This window comes from Rhinoraja longicauda, chromosome 20, assembly GCF_053455715.1.
Source record: "Rhinoraja longicauda isolate Sanriku21f chromosome 20, sRhiLon1.1, whole genome shotgun sequence".
NCBI classification, from domain to species: Eukaryota; Metazoa; Chordata; class Chondrichthyes; order Rajiformes; family Arhynchobatidae; genus Rhinoraja; species Rhinoraja longicauda.
Window position 1 is genome coordinate 14,421,633 of NC_135972.1, and position 16,143 is coordinate 14,437,775.

Sequence of the window (16,143 nt, forward strand, 5' to 3'; positions counted from 1 at the left end):
CAAGATAATCAATGTTATTCACTTCGCCTGTCAGTGGTCATAATGTTTTGGCTGATAGACCATAAACACTATATTTCCAGCCGTTGGTAATTCTGGTCAGTGGTATTATATATTACTCATCCAATACAAACTGTCAATCCGAAAATCAAAACAACCAATTTTCCTTGGTATGCTGGGTCAGGGAAGAGAGGGCCATTAACAATTATTTCCACAAAGTGTTGGAGTAACTCAGCGGATCAGGCAGCATCTCTGGAGAACATGGATAAGCAACATTTTGAGTCGGGGTCCTCCTTCAGACTCGAAATGTCACGTATCCATGTTCTCCTGAGATGTTGCCAGAACCGCTGAATAACTCCAACACTGTGTCCTTTTATGAAACCAGCATCTGCAGTTCCTTGTTTCTACCTCTGTACTACGAAATATTTCACTTTTGTTGACTAAGTTGGAAATGTATGCATGCAGATACAGGTCCACCTCTGGTTTTCCTCCACCCTTGGTTCCTTGCTGGATGATCCGTTTTGCCGAACCAACAGAGGTCACGGTCTCCGAGAGGAGTCGAATGGTACTGGAACCTAAATCGGTGCAGGAAGTTAGCTATGGGAATGGATCTGCCATCTCCGACCGGGCTGGAGTTCCAGAGCCTCGGCCGCAATGGGCAAATTTGACCTGCTGATCAGGCGCTGAAATCTCAATGTTGCTGCCTCATCCAACCCAGGTACCAAATTTTCAAAGGGACTTTGGGGGAGGGATGGGGAAGCGCTTTCATATTGTCTGGATTAAAGGAGTTGCCGAAAAATCAGTAGTGCATCTGTATTTGAGCAAATGTGTTACTGGGTTTGCACTCCGAGTTCAGATTCAGATATGAAGAACTGTCAACCAGCCAAATATCGTCAATTGTACAAGTAGAGGGTTAACCCTCCAATAGAGGGTTAATTCTATCCAGAGAGCAACATTTGGGGGGGGGGGGGGGGTGGAGAATAGCAGCAATGGCATTATGAGGCGCATGTGCAAAAATTGCAGGAACCCTTAAAACAACAATCGACATATATAATGGAAATAATATAAATCGTTTTATTTGCATAATGCTGTTTATGGCTAAAGGTGGGCCCATAGCGCTCAACGGCCATGATTCCCATTTAATATAGCTGTAGGGAAGGAAATAAGGCAGTCAACAGTGTAGACTGCCACACATATGAATGTGATAATGGCAGGAAACCTTTTGTGATGGTGATAAATATTCACTATAACACTAGGGATTCACCAGCTCTTCAAAATAGTATCATGGGATTTCTAACCATTCCAGAGAACAGATGGAACTCAGTTTAATTTCTCACCCAAATGATGGCAGAATTCTTTGTATTGCACTGGAGAATCTGCCTAGATTTTTCAATGTCTCGATCGCACATGTACCTACAGTTCACTGATTCAAAGGGTAAAAGTGCTAATGAAGAGTAATCTATTTTTGTCTGGGAGTCAGATTAATTCAGATATATAATACAATCGCTGTTGATCTTGCAGAAATTTCAAGAACTGGCCTCAGAGTTTCATAAAATAAGATTCCCAGTGTCAATCAAGTCAACAGCTAATGTCCTTCTGTCATATTGATTGTTTTTTGGTTGTTTTTGTCTGAATTGTAGTTTTAATATGGTGTAGGGTTTGTATGTTATGTTTGGGGGGGGGGGGGGGTGGGGAGGGAACGGGAACTGTAAAATTCTCTCACCCGAACGGAGACGCGACCTTTGTTTCTGTGTCGTGTCTCCGTTCCCGTTGCGGCCTACCACCGGCCATGCACCTGGGACCACCTGGGGCTCTGGTTCGCAGAGCCCGCGGCCCGGACTCACCACCTGCGGCACTGGCTGTCTGCGGATGCTGCGGGAGCGGCTGCGATTCGTCTCCGGAGGCTCCGGCGCGGGCCGCGTGGATGTCGGAAGCCCGCAGGCCCCTGGGTGGGGGCCGACATCGGGAGCTCCAGCAGCGGCAGAGGCAGCGTGTTCGCCCGCCCCGAATCGCGGGGCTTGGGTCGGCCCGCCGCGGACCTTTCACCGTCCGGCGCGGCCTGAAATAGGCCGTGGACCTTTCACCGTCCAGCGGGGGCTTCAATATCGGGAGCCCCGACCGCCCCGACGTGGCAACTCCAACAGCCTGACCGCGGGAGAAGACGGCAGGGAAGAGAAAAATACATTTTGGCCTTCCATCACAGTGAGGAGGGACTGGAGGAGACTCACTGTGATGGATGTTTCTTTTTGTTTGGTGTTAGTTGTGATTGTATGTGTTATTGCATTTTTATTGATTATTCTTATTGGTCTTATTGTTCAACTGCGGGTAATGTTTCATTTCACTACACATTTATGTGTATGTGACAAATAAATGACTATTGACTATTGATTGCAAAGGGATCGCTGGGCGGCACGGACTTGGTGGACCGAAAAGGCCTGTTTCCGGCTGTATATATATGATATGATATGATAAGCTGTGATTTTGCTTAACTTCATTGTAGATAGCTATAGAAACAAATGTTGCACTACCCAAGCTCACAACCATTACCATGGCGATGTGGAGAAAGAAAATGCTGACAGACACCTTGCTGCTAATTGCTCCCCAACACCCTGTTTTACAAAGGGTTTTTGGTATTTGGTACTCATTAGAGAGATCACGTTCACCAATGACTCCACAGCTGGCATGCAATGTATACACCAACATTGTAGAGTGAGTATGTACACATTGCAGAACCTTGAAACAACAAGATAGGGGAATAAAAACAGGAAAGAACAACAGTATTAGCATCGGGTTCTTTCAAAGAAATGATTCATTTTATGTCAGCAGTTTATATTTAGTGAATAAATCACATTGAGGTTTCTAAATACTAAAAATCACAAAATCCAGAGAAACTTCAACATTTTATTTATCAAAGCCATTAGCACAGTATAGCTTAGACCTTCTGTCTCACAGTTGTCGAGACTCAGATTCAACCTGGACCTTGGGTGCTGTCTGCATGGAGTTTGCACATTCACTGTGAGCATGCAGTCTCCTCCAGGTTTTCTGTTTTTCTTCCACATTTTAAAGCCATGAGGTTTGGTAGGTTAATTGGCCACTGTAAATTGGCCCTAGTGTTTAGGTGAGAGATAGAATATGGGGAGGAATTTATGAAATTAAAAATGGGATTAATGTAGGTTAGTGCAAATGGTTGACCGATAGCCAACACGGACTCCGTGTGCTGTCGGGTCTGTGTCCATGCATCTTGCTTTGACATCCACAATTGAATGCTCTAAAAGAATATGCAAAATAGCTTGGGAAAATTAAGGCATATTTGGATTCATGCACTTAGTTGAGTTCATATTTAGGATGCCAATTCACCATAGTAAGTGCTCCTGCATTTAAAATGATTTACTGGGCATGATTGCACAAAATCTGGTCCATTGCCTGAACTTGCCACCCATAGTACTCTTCCTCCGTAACCTGATGCAAATTCAGGATGCCAACTGAGATAGTCCTTGTACTCGAGTCTTCCTGCAAAGCAAAGCAGGCTGTAAATAGCAACTATGTCATTCCCTGAGGCCCATCTCAAGAATGCTGGATGGCTTATTATCAGTTTGTTGGCGTCAAAGGCATTTGAATACTTTTCAAAATGTCTCCAGACTTCCAAATGGTCAGTTAAAGGCAACTGTACTCATCCTTAACTTCACTCATCAAAGTTACGTAGTAAATTGGAAGAGATCATATGCATGTACTGGAAAGGTTAAATGGTGTCCTCATGAAAATTAAGCCACCCCCCCCCCCCCCCCCCCCCCCCAAATCCAACACACCCACCTACCAGCCCCAGTCAACAGTCTATGATTGATACCATATAATGCAGATATGGAGGAAAAGATTAAGAACGTGTCAGGAGAACCAGTTATGTATTGGACATATTTAGGGATAGGGTAACAAACAATTGAAACAATATTCTCTATGTATTAGTGAAGTTCAGGTCACCTACACATGAGAGGTGATATAGAGCTCCACACCAGGAGAAGACACACAAGAGAATGGAACAGCTAACCACAATATTCCAAATGAAGTTAAAAAAATGAATCATTCAGGCAATTTCAGAGAGGAATTGAAATGTTGGGCTGATGATAGGTCTTAAAAAGGAAAATGAAAATGGTAATAACAATCATTTTGTAGATGTATTAGTGATGACTACAGATGTATACTGATAAAAGAAACATTTTCCAAGCAAAGAGAGCCATCAATTATATTTATTGCGGACATCAGAAAGGACAATCAGTGAATTGGACACAGTGATGTGGGCAATAGATCGAAGAGATACACTTGGAAAGAAGGGATACATTGGACAGGGTGAAAGGCGTGAAACACCACCAGCTGACAACTAATTTGGTGAATGGAAGCTGGATCAAGACAAAAGAACATTACAGAAGGTGCAGATTAGGGACAAAGAGCGAGGGTTTGTGGGATGGGAGATGCAAAGGTCGCTAGACAGATGGTTTGCATCTTAAGAATGGCACATTAAAACAGTTTTATTGATGCAAGGATTGCATAAATGTATCTATTTATTTGGTTAAACAAGAAAGTAATGTTTAATACAACTAAAAACAAGATACGAAGTTCAAGTAACACAACTGTAACCTAATCTTGAGATGGAACATGATATTTAAACATATAAATGACACAAAAGGCAAAAGAGATCTGAAAGCTTCAATTAGGTAATAACTTTGAAACCCAATCCCATTCATTCATTATTCTACCTGCAGTAAATGTTACTGTTCCATTGCTTCATTACAGACTGAAGATCACATCAACAACAGTAATGCACTGAAGCACCTGCATGGCCAAATCTGGCCATGAACAAACTGTTCACATAAAAACAGAATTGCTGCATTAGCTCAAGAGTTTTTATGTAGTCATACAATTACAGCATTTCAAAGTCATTATTAAATTTGTCCATTTTTTGTTGTTAAACTAAATCCAACTTTACAATACAGGAGCCATCATTATTCTCCAATGTAATTTTTATTTGCACATTCTCAATGCCATCTATATATGAACATTTAGATTAGATAATATTGTGCTTACGCTGAGTGACAAGGATTGAGACCCAACTTTGCAAGTTCACTTAACTATAATACTTGTATATGGTTCATTTTGTAAAGGCAAGGAAAGAGGAAAATTCTACTACATAAAAATCTAAGACAAGTAAGCTGAAGACATTGAGAAAAATATCATACATGGGAATCAAGAAAATTTAAGGAGAATAAACATTACAATTGATCTTCCTTCTGAGAAAATCTACTCAAGCAGCAGACTATGCAGCCATAGCAATGAATAACAGGGATCTGAACACCAAAAAAACCCGTTCTTAAAGATCTTTTTCTTCCTGCCCAGATACCCAACCCAAAGTCTACCATTACTGTCCCTTCAAACAGAACACCCACCGTTGTGGAACTTATTATCAAATATATAAAAACAAGCATTCTACTTGGTCAAACTAACATCTTAATATTGAAATAAACTACACCCAATCTTTCTAGTTAAGTTTCGGGTCAATTACTGTTTTTCTATTCAGATGCTACCAGACAATATTTAGTTGTTTTTAATTTCAAATTTCCATCATTTGTGGGGTTTTTTCAGGACAAGAGCCTTTGCCAGTGAACATCAAAGCCGTAAAAGTCATCACTAATCAGCCCCGTTTCTGGCTTTGGCACTTACAAGATGGAAATCTGGCTAATAATTTCCAGGCTGAGATCAGCTAAAACTGAGAACCAATCCTGGGACACAGACGGCAGGATTTAGTGCAACACTGTCACTCTGTGGATTTCCTCGCCCAACTGCAGATATGATTTCATTTTTAATCCATGGTGCCCGGGGCATGGTTAATGCTCACGAAACAACCAGGCTACTTGTAATGAGTTGGGAAACGATCACAATGGAAATGTTACCCCAGAATACTAGTTTCAAACCAAACCTTCTCATAAACTTTACATAAATACCGGGTGCAAATAACGTGATCACATTTTGAGCAACATGATGATGATGATGATGATTTGGGGGTCACCCAGCAAGCCACATCACCGTTGGGCTAGACAAGAAATTCAACAGCATTTTAAACAATAAGGCTTATGGCACAAAGACACACACACGCGCGCATATATGTATGTACACACACACACACACACACAGAGATCTCACAGCAAATGAACAGACCAAGCACATCAATGCATTGGAAAAAATACAATGCCGAGAGATGCTGGGGCTGGCTTTGCATTTTAAACGAACAACAGATCAGGACCGCTACTTACCAGATGCGCTGCCAGGAGCCTGGAGCCATAACAAGAGTGAAGCCACGAGCAAGGAGCTGCGGTCCTTGACGAGCCTGCACCGCGCCGGCACTCTGCAGCCAGTGGGGAGGGGAGAGAGCCACGGCCGCCGAGACACCCTTTCCATAATTCCTCGACCCTTCCTTTGCCTCACTCCCTCCGCTTCCAGCTCGGCGCTTCTCCTTCCTTCCTTCCTTCCTTCGCTCGAGCTCCCTCCTTCCTTCGCTCGCTCGCTCGCTCGAGCTCCCTCCTTCCTTCGCTCGCTCGCTCGCTCGAGGAGCCGAGCGCGTTGCCGCCCGTCGCGCGCACCCGAGAGCGGCGTTGGGGTGGCGCGGGCTCGAGAGTGGCGGTCGCGAGCCGGCTTCCCCCAACGGCTGCCGGAGCGAGCGAGCGCACGCGTTGCGACGTCATCCACTCGACCGCCCACCAATCGCTTCGCTGCTCTCCGGCCTGTCCCGCCCCATGATTGAATGACAGAGTAGACTTGATGCGTTGAATGGCCTAATTCTGCTCCTATCATTTATGAACTTATGAGAAGACCTCTTGCTGCAGTGCATCCAACCGAGTGTTATCAACTCCAAAGCTTCATGCACCCAAAATAAAAACAGAAAGTGATAGAGAGAGTTAGCAGGTCAGCCAGCATCTGTGGAGTGTAAAGAGAGAACTTCTCACCTTGTTGATAATTCACCAGCACAGTGGTAAATGCTGTGCTGATGGTTAAGCCATTGCCCCTAAACATACTTTCAGCAAAATACTTTCCACACCAATAATTGCAAAGGTTCTTTGTTAATAATTTCTGCAAGTTGTTCAATTTACACTTGGGGGACCTGGTCTGTCTGTCATTTGAGCTTTCTTAAAAGTTGAGGTGGAAATTGTACAGTACAACTTAATATTTTTACAAATGATTGTTAATCAAAAATTGCTGGGTAAGGAGGCACACCCCCACAAATTCAACTAGATCCTCTATCAGGATACATGGAATTTCACTCCATTCATTTTAATGTTATTTCTGCAGATGCGTTTGAGACCTGCAAACAGTACAGCCGTAACTGGAGTGTGTAGATCTGTATTAGCATTAGTAAAAAGTTTCAAGGTCAGTTATTGCCACATGTACCAATTAAGGTACAGTGAAATTCGAATTACCATACAGCCATACTAAAAGAAAAGCAACAAGACACACAACTACATAAAAGTTAACATAAACATCCACCACAGCGGATTCCCCACGTTCCTCACTGTGATGGAAGGCAATAAAGTCCAATCTCCTTCCTCTTTATTCTCCTGCGGTTGGGGCAGTTGAATCATCTGGAGTCGGGGTGATCAAAGCTCCCGCAGCCGGTGGTCGAACCCCCCGCGTCGGGGCAATAAAGGGGACCAACCTGGCTCTGCCACTATTGTGGAATGTGAGGGGCTCATCATCCTGGAGATAGAAAACGACCTAAAACAGGGTCTGTGTATTTTATTTCGGAGTCACGTGAGTGACTACGTGAAGACCCCGTCCAGCACGCGTGCGCGACATTAGCGTTCATGCAGTGCACCGCGACGAACGGGAGTTCAAGGTGCTCCCGCTACAAACTAAAAAGTCGGGCCGACAGGTAAGTTCTACCGTGGCCGTAAGTATTTTCTCTCTGGTCTGCTTTAGGTCCCAAGATGACCAAGACCAGAGGAAAGAAATTTGCAGTCGCCCCCGTTCGTTTTCCGTTGAGGAACGTTCTTTGGAGGGGGGGCAAGAGGCGGCACAACTACCGAGCCGAGCCCAGCACCGCTAGTGCAGCCTGAGCAGCGGGCTGGAGGTACCTGCAGCCAGAACCGGGCGGTAGTGTCTGGACGATTCGGACGAAGATGCTACACCGCTACACAGCGGCACTGGCAGCCGCCTAAGCCTAAAACGGCTTATGGAGCAATGCTCCAGCGAGATCTGCTGAGAGCAGCAGCAGACTCGCCAAGGGAGGGCCCAGATCGCCCAGGCACTCCCGCAGTGCCCTTTAGGGGCACTGGCCATTGCCTCACCTTCGTTTGAAGGCAGCATTGGCGACCAGGTCTGGGCTGGTCAAGAAGAGGGGTTGTTGGCTGAAGATGTCCGGAGTACGCAGAGTGTACAGGATCAGGAAGAGCTGCTGGGTGTGGTCAACCGCTACGTGGACATTCCACGAGGGGGTCGGCCTTTAGAGCCGAAACTTGCAGCCAGCATTGACCACCTGTCCTCAAAAACCCTACAAGAACGGGTGGTCAATGAGGCTCTTGAGCTATACACAGCCCCAGAAAATTGTACATCATTAAATGTACCAGCTGTAAACAGCCAAATTTGGGGACATTTGGGGCAGGAACCTGGAGTTGAAGCTCCAGAAAATCCTTAAACTGACTGCAGCGATAACATCATATGCTCGGTCCATTGATGGTGTGGACATTTCCACAAATCAGCAAGATACACTAGCTCTGCTGTGCACCACTCAATACCAAATAAATGGTTTACGGAAATTATCAAGCCTGCCCTCAACCCTAAGTTTGCGGGACTCTGCAAAACACCGGGTTCAGAACCTCCAATTCTGCTTTTTGGAAAGGATCTCCCAAAAAAGGTGAAAGACCTAGAGGAAGAATCCAAGACCTTTGGTCTCGTGAGGGCAGGCTTGGGACCGAGCAGACCTAACAAACCCAGGCGGCAGTACCTCACGGCGTCCACCAGTCATAAACCACCATATGGGACTGGTGAAAGCTCGGGGTCCGCAACCATTCCCCGTAAGCCTTTTAGGCCAGGGCCCAGAGCGGACCCCATGGAAAATGCGCCACCCCCCAACAACAACATCAACGTCAACAGCAGCCCTCTACAGCCCAGCAGACACCTCATCGTCCAGCGAAGAGGCAGAAGAAGAATTAACACCAATCACCATGGAGGTAGGTGGGTCTGGTACCTTTCGGCATATGAGCAGTAGGGACTCTATACTAACAGGGAGGAGATTGCACTTGTTTTTTGCATGCATGGGAAACCATCACTAATGACAAATACATACTAACCTGCATTCATGGCTATAAAATTGACTTTGTTCATGAAAACATTCCGCCAGTTCAGCACATACCCCAAAGGGTATTCACCCTCTCAGTCAAAGACAAACAAGAGGGTCAAGCTGAACTTGTGAGGCTACTAGCAAAAGGTGTCATTGAAAGAACAAAACATGAACCTTTGGAATTTGTGTCTACAGGGTACTTTCTAGCAGGCATTGATTTAAAAGATGCCTACTACTCAGTACCCATACACAAGGAGCACCGTAAATAATTAAAAATTTATCTGGATGAAACAGCTATGTCAATTTAAAGCCTTACCAAATGGACTAACCTCCGCTCCAAGGTTTCACTAGAAGCTTAAAACCCGCCTTGGCATTATTGACAAAACAAAAGCATATAGTCATGGCGTACTTAGATAGGGAAACCTTGGAGACAGCTATTTTGGCAGTAGCAGCCACCAAACGTTTGTTTGAAACTTTGGGGTTTGTCATACATCCAGATAAATCCAATTTTACACCGTCCACTACCATGGACTATCTTGGATTTACGATTGATACTGTTCGCATGGTTGTAACTCTGCCAAAGTGGAAAGCATCACAATTGGCACTATCATGCCACGAACTAATGCATAAACGTCAGCCAACCATACGGCAGGTAGCTAGAGCTATTGGTAAAATGGTAGCAGCTTTTCCAGCTGTACAATTTGGGCCTTTGCACTACCAAAATTTACAAAGAACAAAAGTGCACGAACTAAAGCAAAACTCAGGTCACTTTGACCGAGCATGTATTTAACTGCTGAATCCATTACAGAGTTACAATGGTGGACAAGGAACATTAGCCTCAGTTCCAGTCCCATAATTATCTCCAACCCAGTATTAACCATTCAAACGGATGCCAGTGCCTTGGGCTGGGGAGCAACTAACATGCTATCCAGCACAGGGGGCAGATGGACTAACTCTGAATCATCTTGCCTACAGACACGGGGTATCAACTATTTAGAAATGTTGGGTGCGTTTTATGGTTTAAAAGCATATGCATCTAATACGCATCATGCACATGTCCGGTTGCAATTAGATAATACCACGGTGGTGGCTTATATCAACCACATGTGTGGTATAAAGTCAATATCGTGTGATAAATTGGTCAAAAATACAGTGGCAGACACCAGGTCACGCAAATTTAACGATAACATCAAATGGATGTTAAATCCCAAAATATTTGCCGAAATTACAAAGCAAAATGGCACACCAGATATCGATCTATTTGCATCCAGGCTGAATCACCAGGTACCAACGTATGTCGCTTGGGAACCAGACCCTGAGGCAGCAGCAGTTGATGCATTCACGCTGTATTGGGGGGAAAAATGTTCTTTTATGCTTTTCCTCCCTTCTGCCTCATCAGTCGGGTATTACGGAAGATTCAATTGGATTCCGTCCCCAGCAGTCCGGAATTATTAATCCACCCAGTGTCAGGCATTAGTCACCCGTGCCATGACAGAGTCAATCTCCTGGCTTGCAGATTCTAAAAAGACCTCTACTGGGCCTGGGACTGTCTGAGGACGCCATCAACATGATGACCGCATCCCACCGGGAGTCCACCAGGAGACAATACCTGACCAATATAAGGAATACTTACCTGGCAGGGGAGATACCTTGATCACTCAGGAGGTTTTCCCAGGACAAGGCTATCCCATTGCACTTCGGGTGTGCTGACGCCTGCGATGTCCCCAAATGCGGGATACTCGACTGCAAAATTTGTGGTAGTGGGGGACTGCGTTCGCTCTCTCCCCTCTTAAAATGGGAACGGTATTGCTCCAAAACAGGAACTACCTACACTACAGCGACACCCACCAGTGTTGTGCAATTCCTGGTTGGATTACATCAGGAAGGACTCAGCTACAGCGCCATAAATACAGCCAGGAGTGCGTTGTCAGCTTATTTGGTTCCAGCAGCAGGACAACTGGCTTTGGGGTCCCATCCACTAGGAATCAAAATCATGAGGGGCTTTTTTAATACTAACTCCTCCAGACCAAGGTACACTCAGATCTGGGATGTCAGCATTGTGCTGACGTACCTTAGGGGATGGCCACCGCCCAGGGCACTCACGCTGGAACAACTTACACTGAAATCAGTCATGCTCATGGCACTAGTGTCAGCTTAAAAGGTACAATCCCTCCACCTCCTGAGGCTCGACAGCATGACAGAGTCATTGGACTGTTTCACATTCCATATTCAGGGACTGGTCAAACAAACTAGACCAGGTACCACGCCTCCAGTCATGGAGTTCTGGGCATATTCATCTGAACCACGGCTGTGTGCCAAGACCACCTCGCCAATTACATAGACACAACATACAACTTAAGAGGGAGAGAAAAAGCCTTATGGATAAGCCACAAGAAGCCTCATGGTCAGGTGACGAGCCAAACCATTTCAAGGTGGCTCAAGCAGGTGCTTAAGTCCGCGGGAGTCAATACGAATGTTTACAAATCTCACTCCACCAGGGCTGCATCTACGTCGGCGGCTAGTCAAATGGACGTGCCAATTGACCATACTCTGGCCAGAGCAGGATGGTCCTCGGAAAGAACTTTCCAAAGGTTTTATAATAAACCGCTGGCGCAACCTGCTACATTTGCAGACAGAATTTTAGAGTCTGCAGATAATATTTAATTTGAGCCCTGGGGAGCTCTCTGTTTTTGTTGTCATTAATAAACCTTTTTTGTTCACAAACAGGTTTCTTGATCGCGATAACATACTTCCTCCCTCTAAGGTCTTCAGACAGTGAGTGAAGCATGAGCTGGTACACGGTTCGGAATCACAGAAGCTTTGAAGTCTTCACGTAGTCACTCACGTGACTCCGAAATAAAATAGTAAGATTAAATGAGAACTTACCAGTTCGAAGTTTGATCTGTATTTTATGAGGAGTTACGATGAGGGACTACGTGCCCTCCGCTCCCACCCTTTTTTATACAGATCAACTGGTAATCAAGTTCTTATTTTTTCTTTACTATATTTATTTCAATCGTTGTGTTTTTTCTGTGAATCCACACCGCTGCTTTGAAGAATGTCGCGCACGCGTGCTGGACGGGGTCTTCACGTAGTCCCTCATCGTAACTCCTCATAAAATACAGATCAAACTTCGAACTGGTAAGTTCTCATTTAATCTTACTATTTTAATCCAATTGGCCATGCATTTTGCATGCTGTTTTAACCCACTGACCCGGAACCCAGGTATGATTGCGATGCCAATACCCTGCTCTTCTGTTCATTCCAATCTAGACAATTGCAGACATCCATCTCCCACAGTTTAACCACCTGGAGGGGCTCTACCTAAACCAATCTAGCACAGACATCATCAACATTCCCCAATTGACACGAAATGTTTCCCTCTGATATGAACTTGCTTCCACTAATATTCCTCTCCATCAGTTTGCATTCAATCAGAAGTCCCTTCAATTGGTGCCCTCTTACCTGGTAACTGCTGTCCTTTGATCATTCCTTCTACTGTGGGCCCTTCCCACCATCAACTGAAATCCCCGTCATGCTAATGTTGTGCCCTAATGATGGTTCCTTACACTAATGCATTAATATACAAATTCTGCATTCCCTGGGTTCACTATCCTTTGATGTGCACTTTCACCAATGCATCCTTCTAATAATATGCAGTTCCACTGATATGTCTTCCACTGTTGTGCCCACGCATCAATGCTCCTTGTCATTGCTGTTACCTTTCCTCAATGCCCCGTTCCAATGCTATGCCATTCCAGCTGTACTCTTTCTGTATTGACCTTCTGACTATCCTTACTTCAGGCCTGAATCTTCTTCCTTCGCTAGGTCTTTATCTCCCTCCATTTGTTCACATTGTCAAACCTATTGCTTGATATTGTTTTGCTTATGGGAAGCCTTGTGCAAAGTTTGCAAAGGCCAATTGCACTGTGCTGTTTAAACACATTTTTATCTCCAACATATATTTATCCAATTATTTTGTGTTTTATTCTATTGCCATATTCACCAACTGCCACTTTAGCTAATATTGCAACAATGAGGACTCTACATATGTAATTAAATGGCTGGAAAATTCTTTAGAACACTCTAGGAGATGACAGGTGCTATAGGAATTTAAGTTACTTTATTTCTTTTATTCACATGCTATATAAATTTACTCTTTCTGAATACAATAGTGGGATTTATTAACATTCCCATGGAGTTTCTCTTTAATCTGACATTCATGGTGGTGTTAATAATATGGAATGTGCATGAAGAGCTTTGATTATAAATTTGATAACTTACTCTAACCTTGGAGAAATTATTGATAATGTACCTTTGCAATATTTTGAAGATACCTATTAGAGGAAATTATTACTGATTTACATTTATTTGAATAATTATAAAATTGATTAACATTTCAGTGATTATTTCCTCACTCAAAGATTTTGCTGAGAAGATCCAAGAAGTTCTGAGGCCTTCAGCTGAAATTAAAATGTAGAAGGAGAGAGAAAATTATTGAGAAAGAGGATGAGGATAGATGGAACAGTACACATTGGTGAGTGACCTATATATACATTTTCTATGAAGCTATTTCTATAGAAAGATAAATATCTCCTATGGAATGAAAGGATAATGTTTTCTTTAAACTGAGTCTTTAAAATGGATGAAGGGATTTTCAACATTGTAGACTGAATATACAATGCTCAGGAAATGCTCTAGAATTATAAAGAAGACCATATGTTTCTTTTTGTAGAGCAAAAAAAAAAGAATTTGAAAATATATAAATTATAAACTTGGCCCAAGAAGACTAAGATTGAAAAAATATATGTCAAGGGACTCAACTCCTGAAATATCTCTTGCATTGCCTGTGGCATTTTAGCTTTTATCTTCCAAACTGGACAAGATATTTTTTGTCCTTTTTGATGACCTATGAAATGATTTATTTGCTTTTAAAATCCCAGGAACCAGTTCAGAGAACTTAATATCAATATTACATTAATGCCCGATGGACATGTAACAGTTTACAATCTGTGAGCTCAGACCAGAGCAAATATGCTCTAATTGGGAGACAAGTTAACAATTGTCTAGCCTTTGGCTCTCCATTCCCCATTGCACTTTTGCAACTATCAATTTATTTCTATTTTCATGTCCATTTTCCCAATAAATCATGATTTTTTCTTTCATAGAAACATAGACATAGAAAATAAAATCATAGAAAATAGGTGCAGGAGTAGGCCATTTGTCTCTTCGAGCCAACACCGCCATTCAATATGATCATGGCTGATCATCCAAGATCAGTACCCCGTTCCAGCTTTTTCCCCCATATCCCTTGATTCCCTTAGCCCCAAGAGCTAAATCTAACTTTCTCTTGAACACATCCAGTGAATTGGCCTCCACTGCCTTCTGTGGCAGGTTGTTCCTAAGTTCATTTTCGCTTCCCAAAAGCTGAGACAAGCAATTCTGTACTGTGTTGATTTAATTCACCTTTGGATCTGCTTGAATCATGTCAAGTGCTGCTTGGCTCATTCCCCTCTGCCAGTCTTGTACTGTAAAATGAACCAATTATTTCCTTAAACTCCTTCCCTTCCCCTTATTATCCTTATATCTGAACGCCACCGACCTCTCTGTCATTCAGTGTCAAATTTTGTGATCTGTTTTGTAAACCAGCATTTGCAGTTCCTTGTTTCTCCAGGATTTTTACATTGTTGGAGATTGGGCATTGATGATAGTGCCAACATTTATTGTCTGTCCTGGAAAAAATGGCAAAAAGCCACCTTCTCAAACTACTTAAATCCTTCCACAAGTACATCCAGGCACGATTTTGAGGATTTTAATCCAGCAGCGATAATATATTTCTAAAAGAGGATAGACTCTCTCTTGAGTAGGAAGAAACTACAGATTGTAGCGACTCCTGAGAGTTAGGCCATTCCTTGGCCGAACCCTCGGCACTGAGACTGACAGCGTCTGGGCACTGCCCAGTCCGCGGGGCTTCTCCAACAGGGGTTGTGGAGAGAGAGGAGAGTGAACATGTGTGCTGGCAACTTGCTGTGTTAATAAAGACTGGACTAACCTGGTGTCTAGCCTTATTTCGGGGCTAATCCGATCGCTCCCGCTACATTGGTGACCCCGACGCTCCAAACCCGTCATTTTGGAGCACAACATGCAAGACGGCAACCAGCTCCCTGCCGCTCTGGCCGACCAGGCCCAGCTGAACGCGGTCGCCCTGAGGCTGCCGACCTTCTGGACCTCCCAGCTGCACATATGGTTTCAGCAGGCTGAGGCCCAGTTCCACGGCGGGATCATGATCGACGAGACCCATTTCTACTACGTCGTCGGTCCGCTCGTCCAGGAAACGGCCAGTCGCTTAGTGCCTTACCTGCACGATCCCCCGGCGGCCGCTAAATATGAAGGCCTCAAGGCGCTGCTTCTCCGCACCGTCGGGCTCAGCCGCATGGAGCGAGCAGCACAGATCCTCAACATGGGTGGGCTCGGCGATCGGAAACCATCGGCCCTCATGAGCGAGATGCTTGCCCTCATGGACGGCCATCAGGACTGCCTTTTGTTTGAGTTTGCGTTCCTGCAGCAGTTGCTGGACGACATCCGCCTGCTTTTTTCCAGGGCAAAATTTGACGAACCCCTGGCGCTAGCAGAGCGCGCCGACGAACTGTGGCTGACCTATCGGTGGGAGATGGATGAGCCGGATCGAGGGCCTGCAATGCACGGAACGTTGCAGCAGGTCGGTATGTCTATCTATCGGGTGTCGGCAGCGCCCCGGAGGACCCAGCGACCGTCCCCTGCGTTCACCGGGGGTTCGGCTGCATCAGCCCCAAGCCAGCCGATCCCAG

General features: G+C 44.6%; 1 protein-coding gene and 1 non-coding gene across 2 annotated transcripts in view; one reads left to right on the forward strand and one right to left on the reverse strand.

The window, feature by feature from the left end:
- Positions 1 to 6,612, reverse strand: part of LOC144603578 (UPF0606 protein KIAA1549) — a 153,868-nt gene extending 147,256 nt beyond the window's left edge. Inside the window, exon 1 of the mRNA XM_078416989.1 lies at positions 6,297 to 6,612. Within this exon, the coding sequence (XP_078273115.1) occupies positions 6,297 to 6,441 (145 nt within the window). The 5' untranslated portion in view covers positions 6,442 to 6,612. The remainder of the gene's footprint in view (positions 1 to 6,296) is intronic.
- Positions 6,613 to 10,941: 4,329 nt separating this feature from the next.
- LOC144603764 (U1 spliceosomal RNA) lies at positions 10,942 to 11,105 on the forward strand. Its single transcript, XR_013548656.1, has one exon. It is a non-coding gene; the product is annotated as a U1 spliceosomal RNA (small nuclear RNA).
- Positions 11,106 to 16,143: the final 5,038 nt, after the last annotated feature.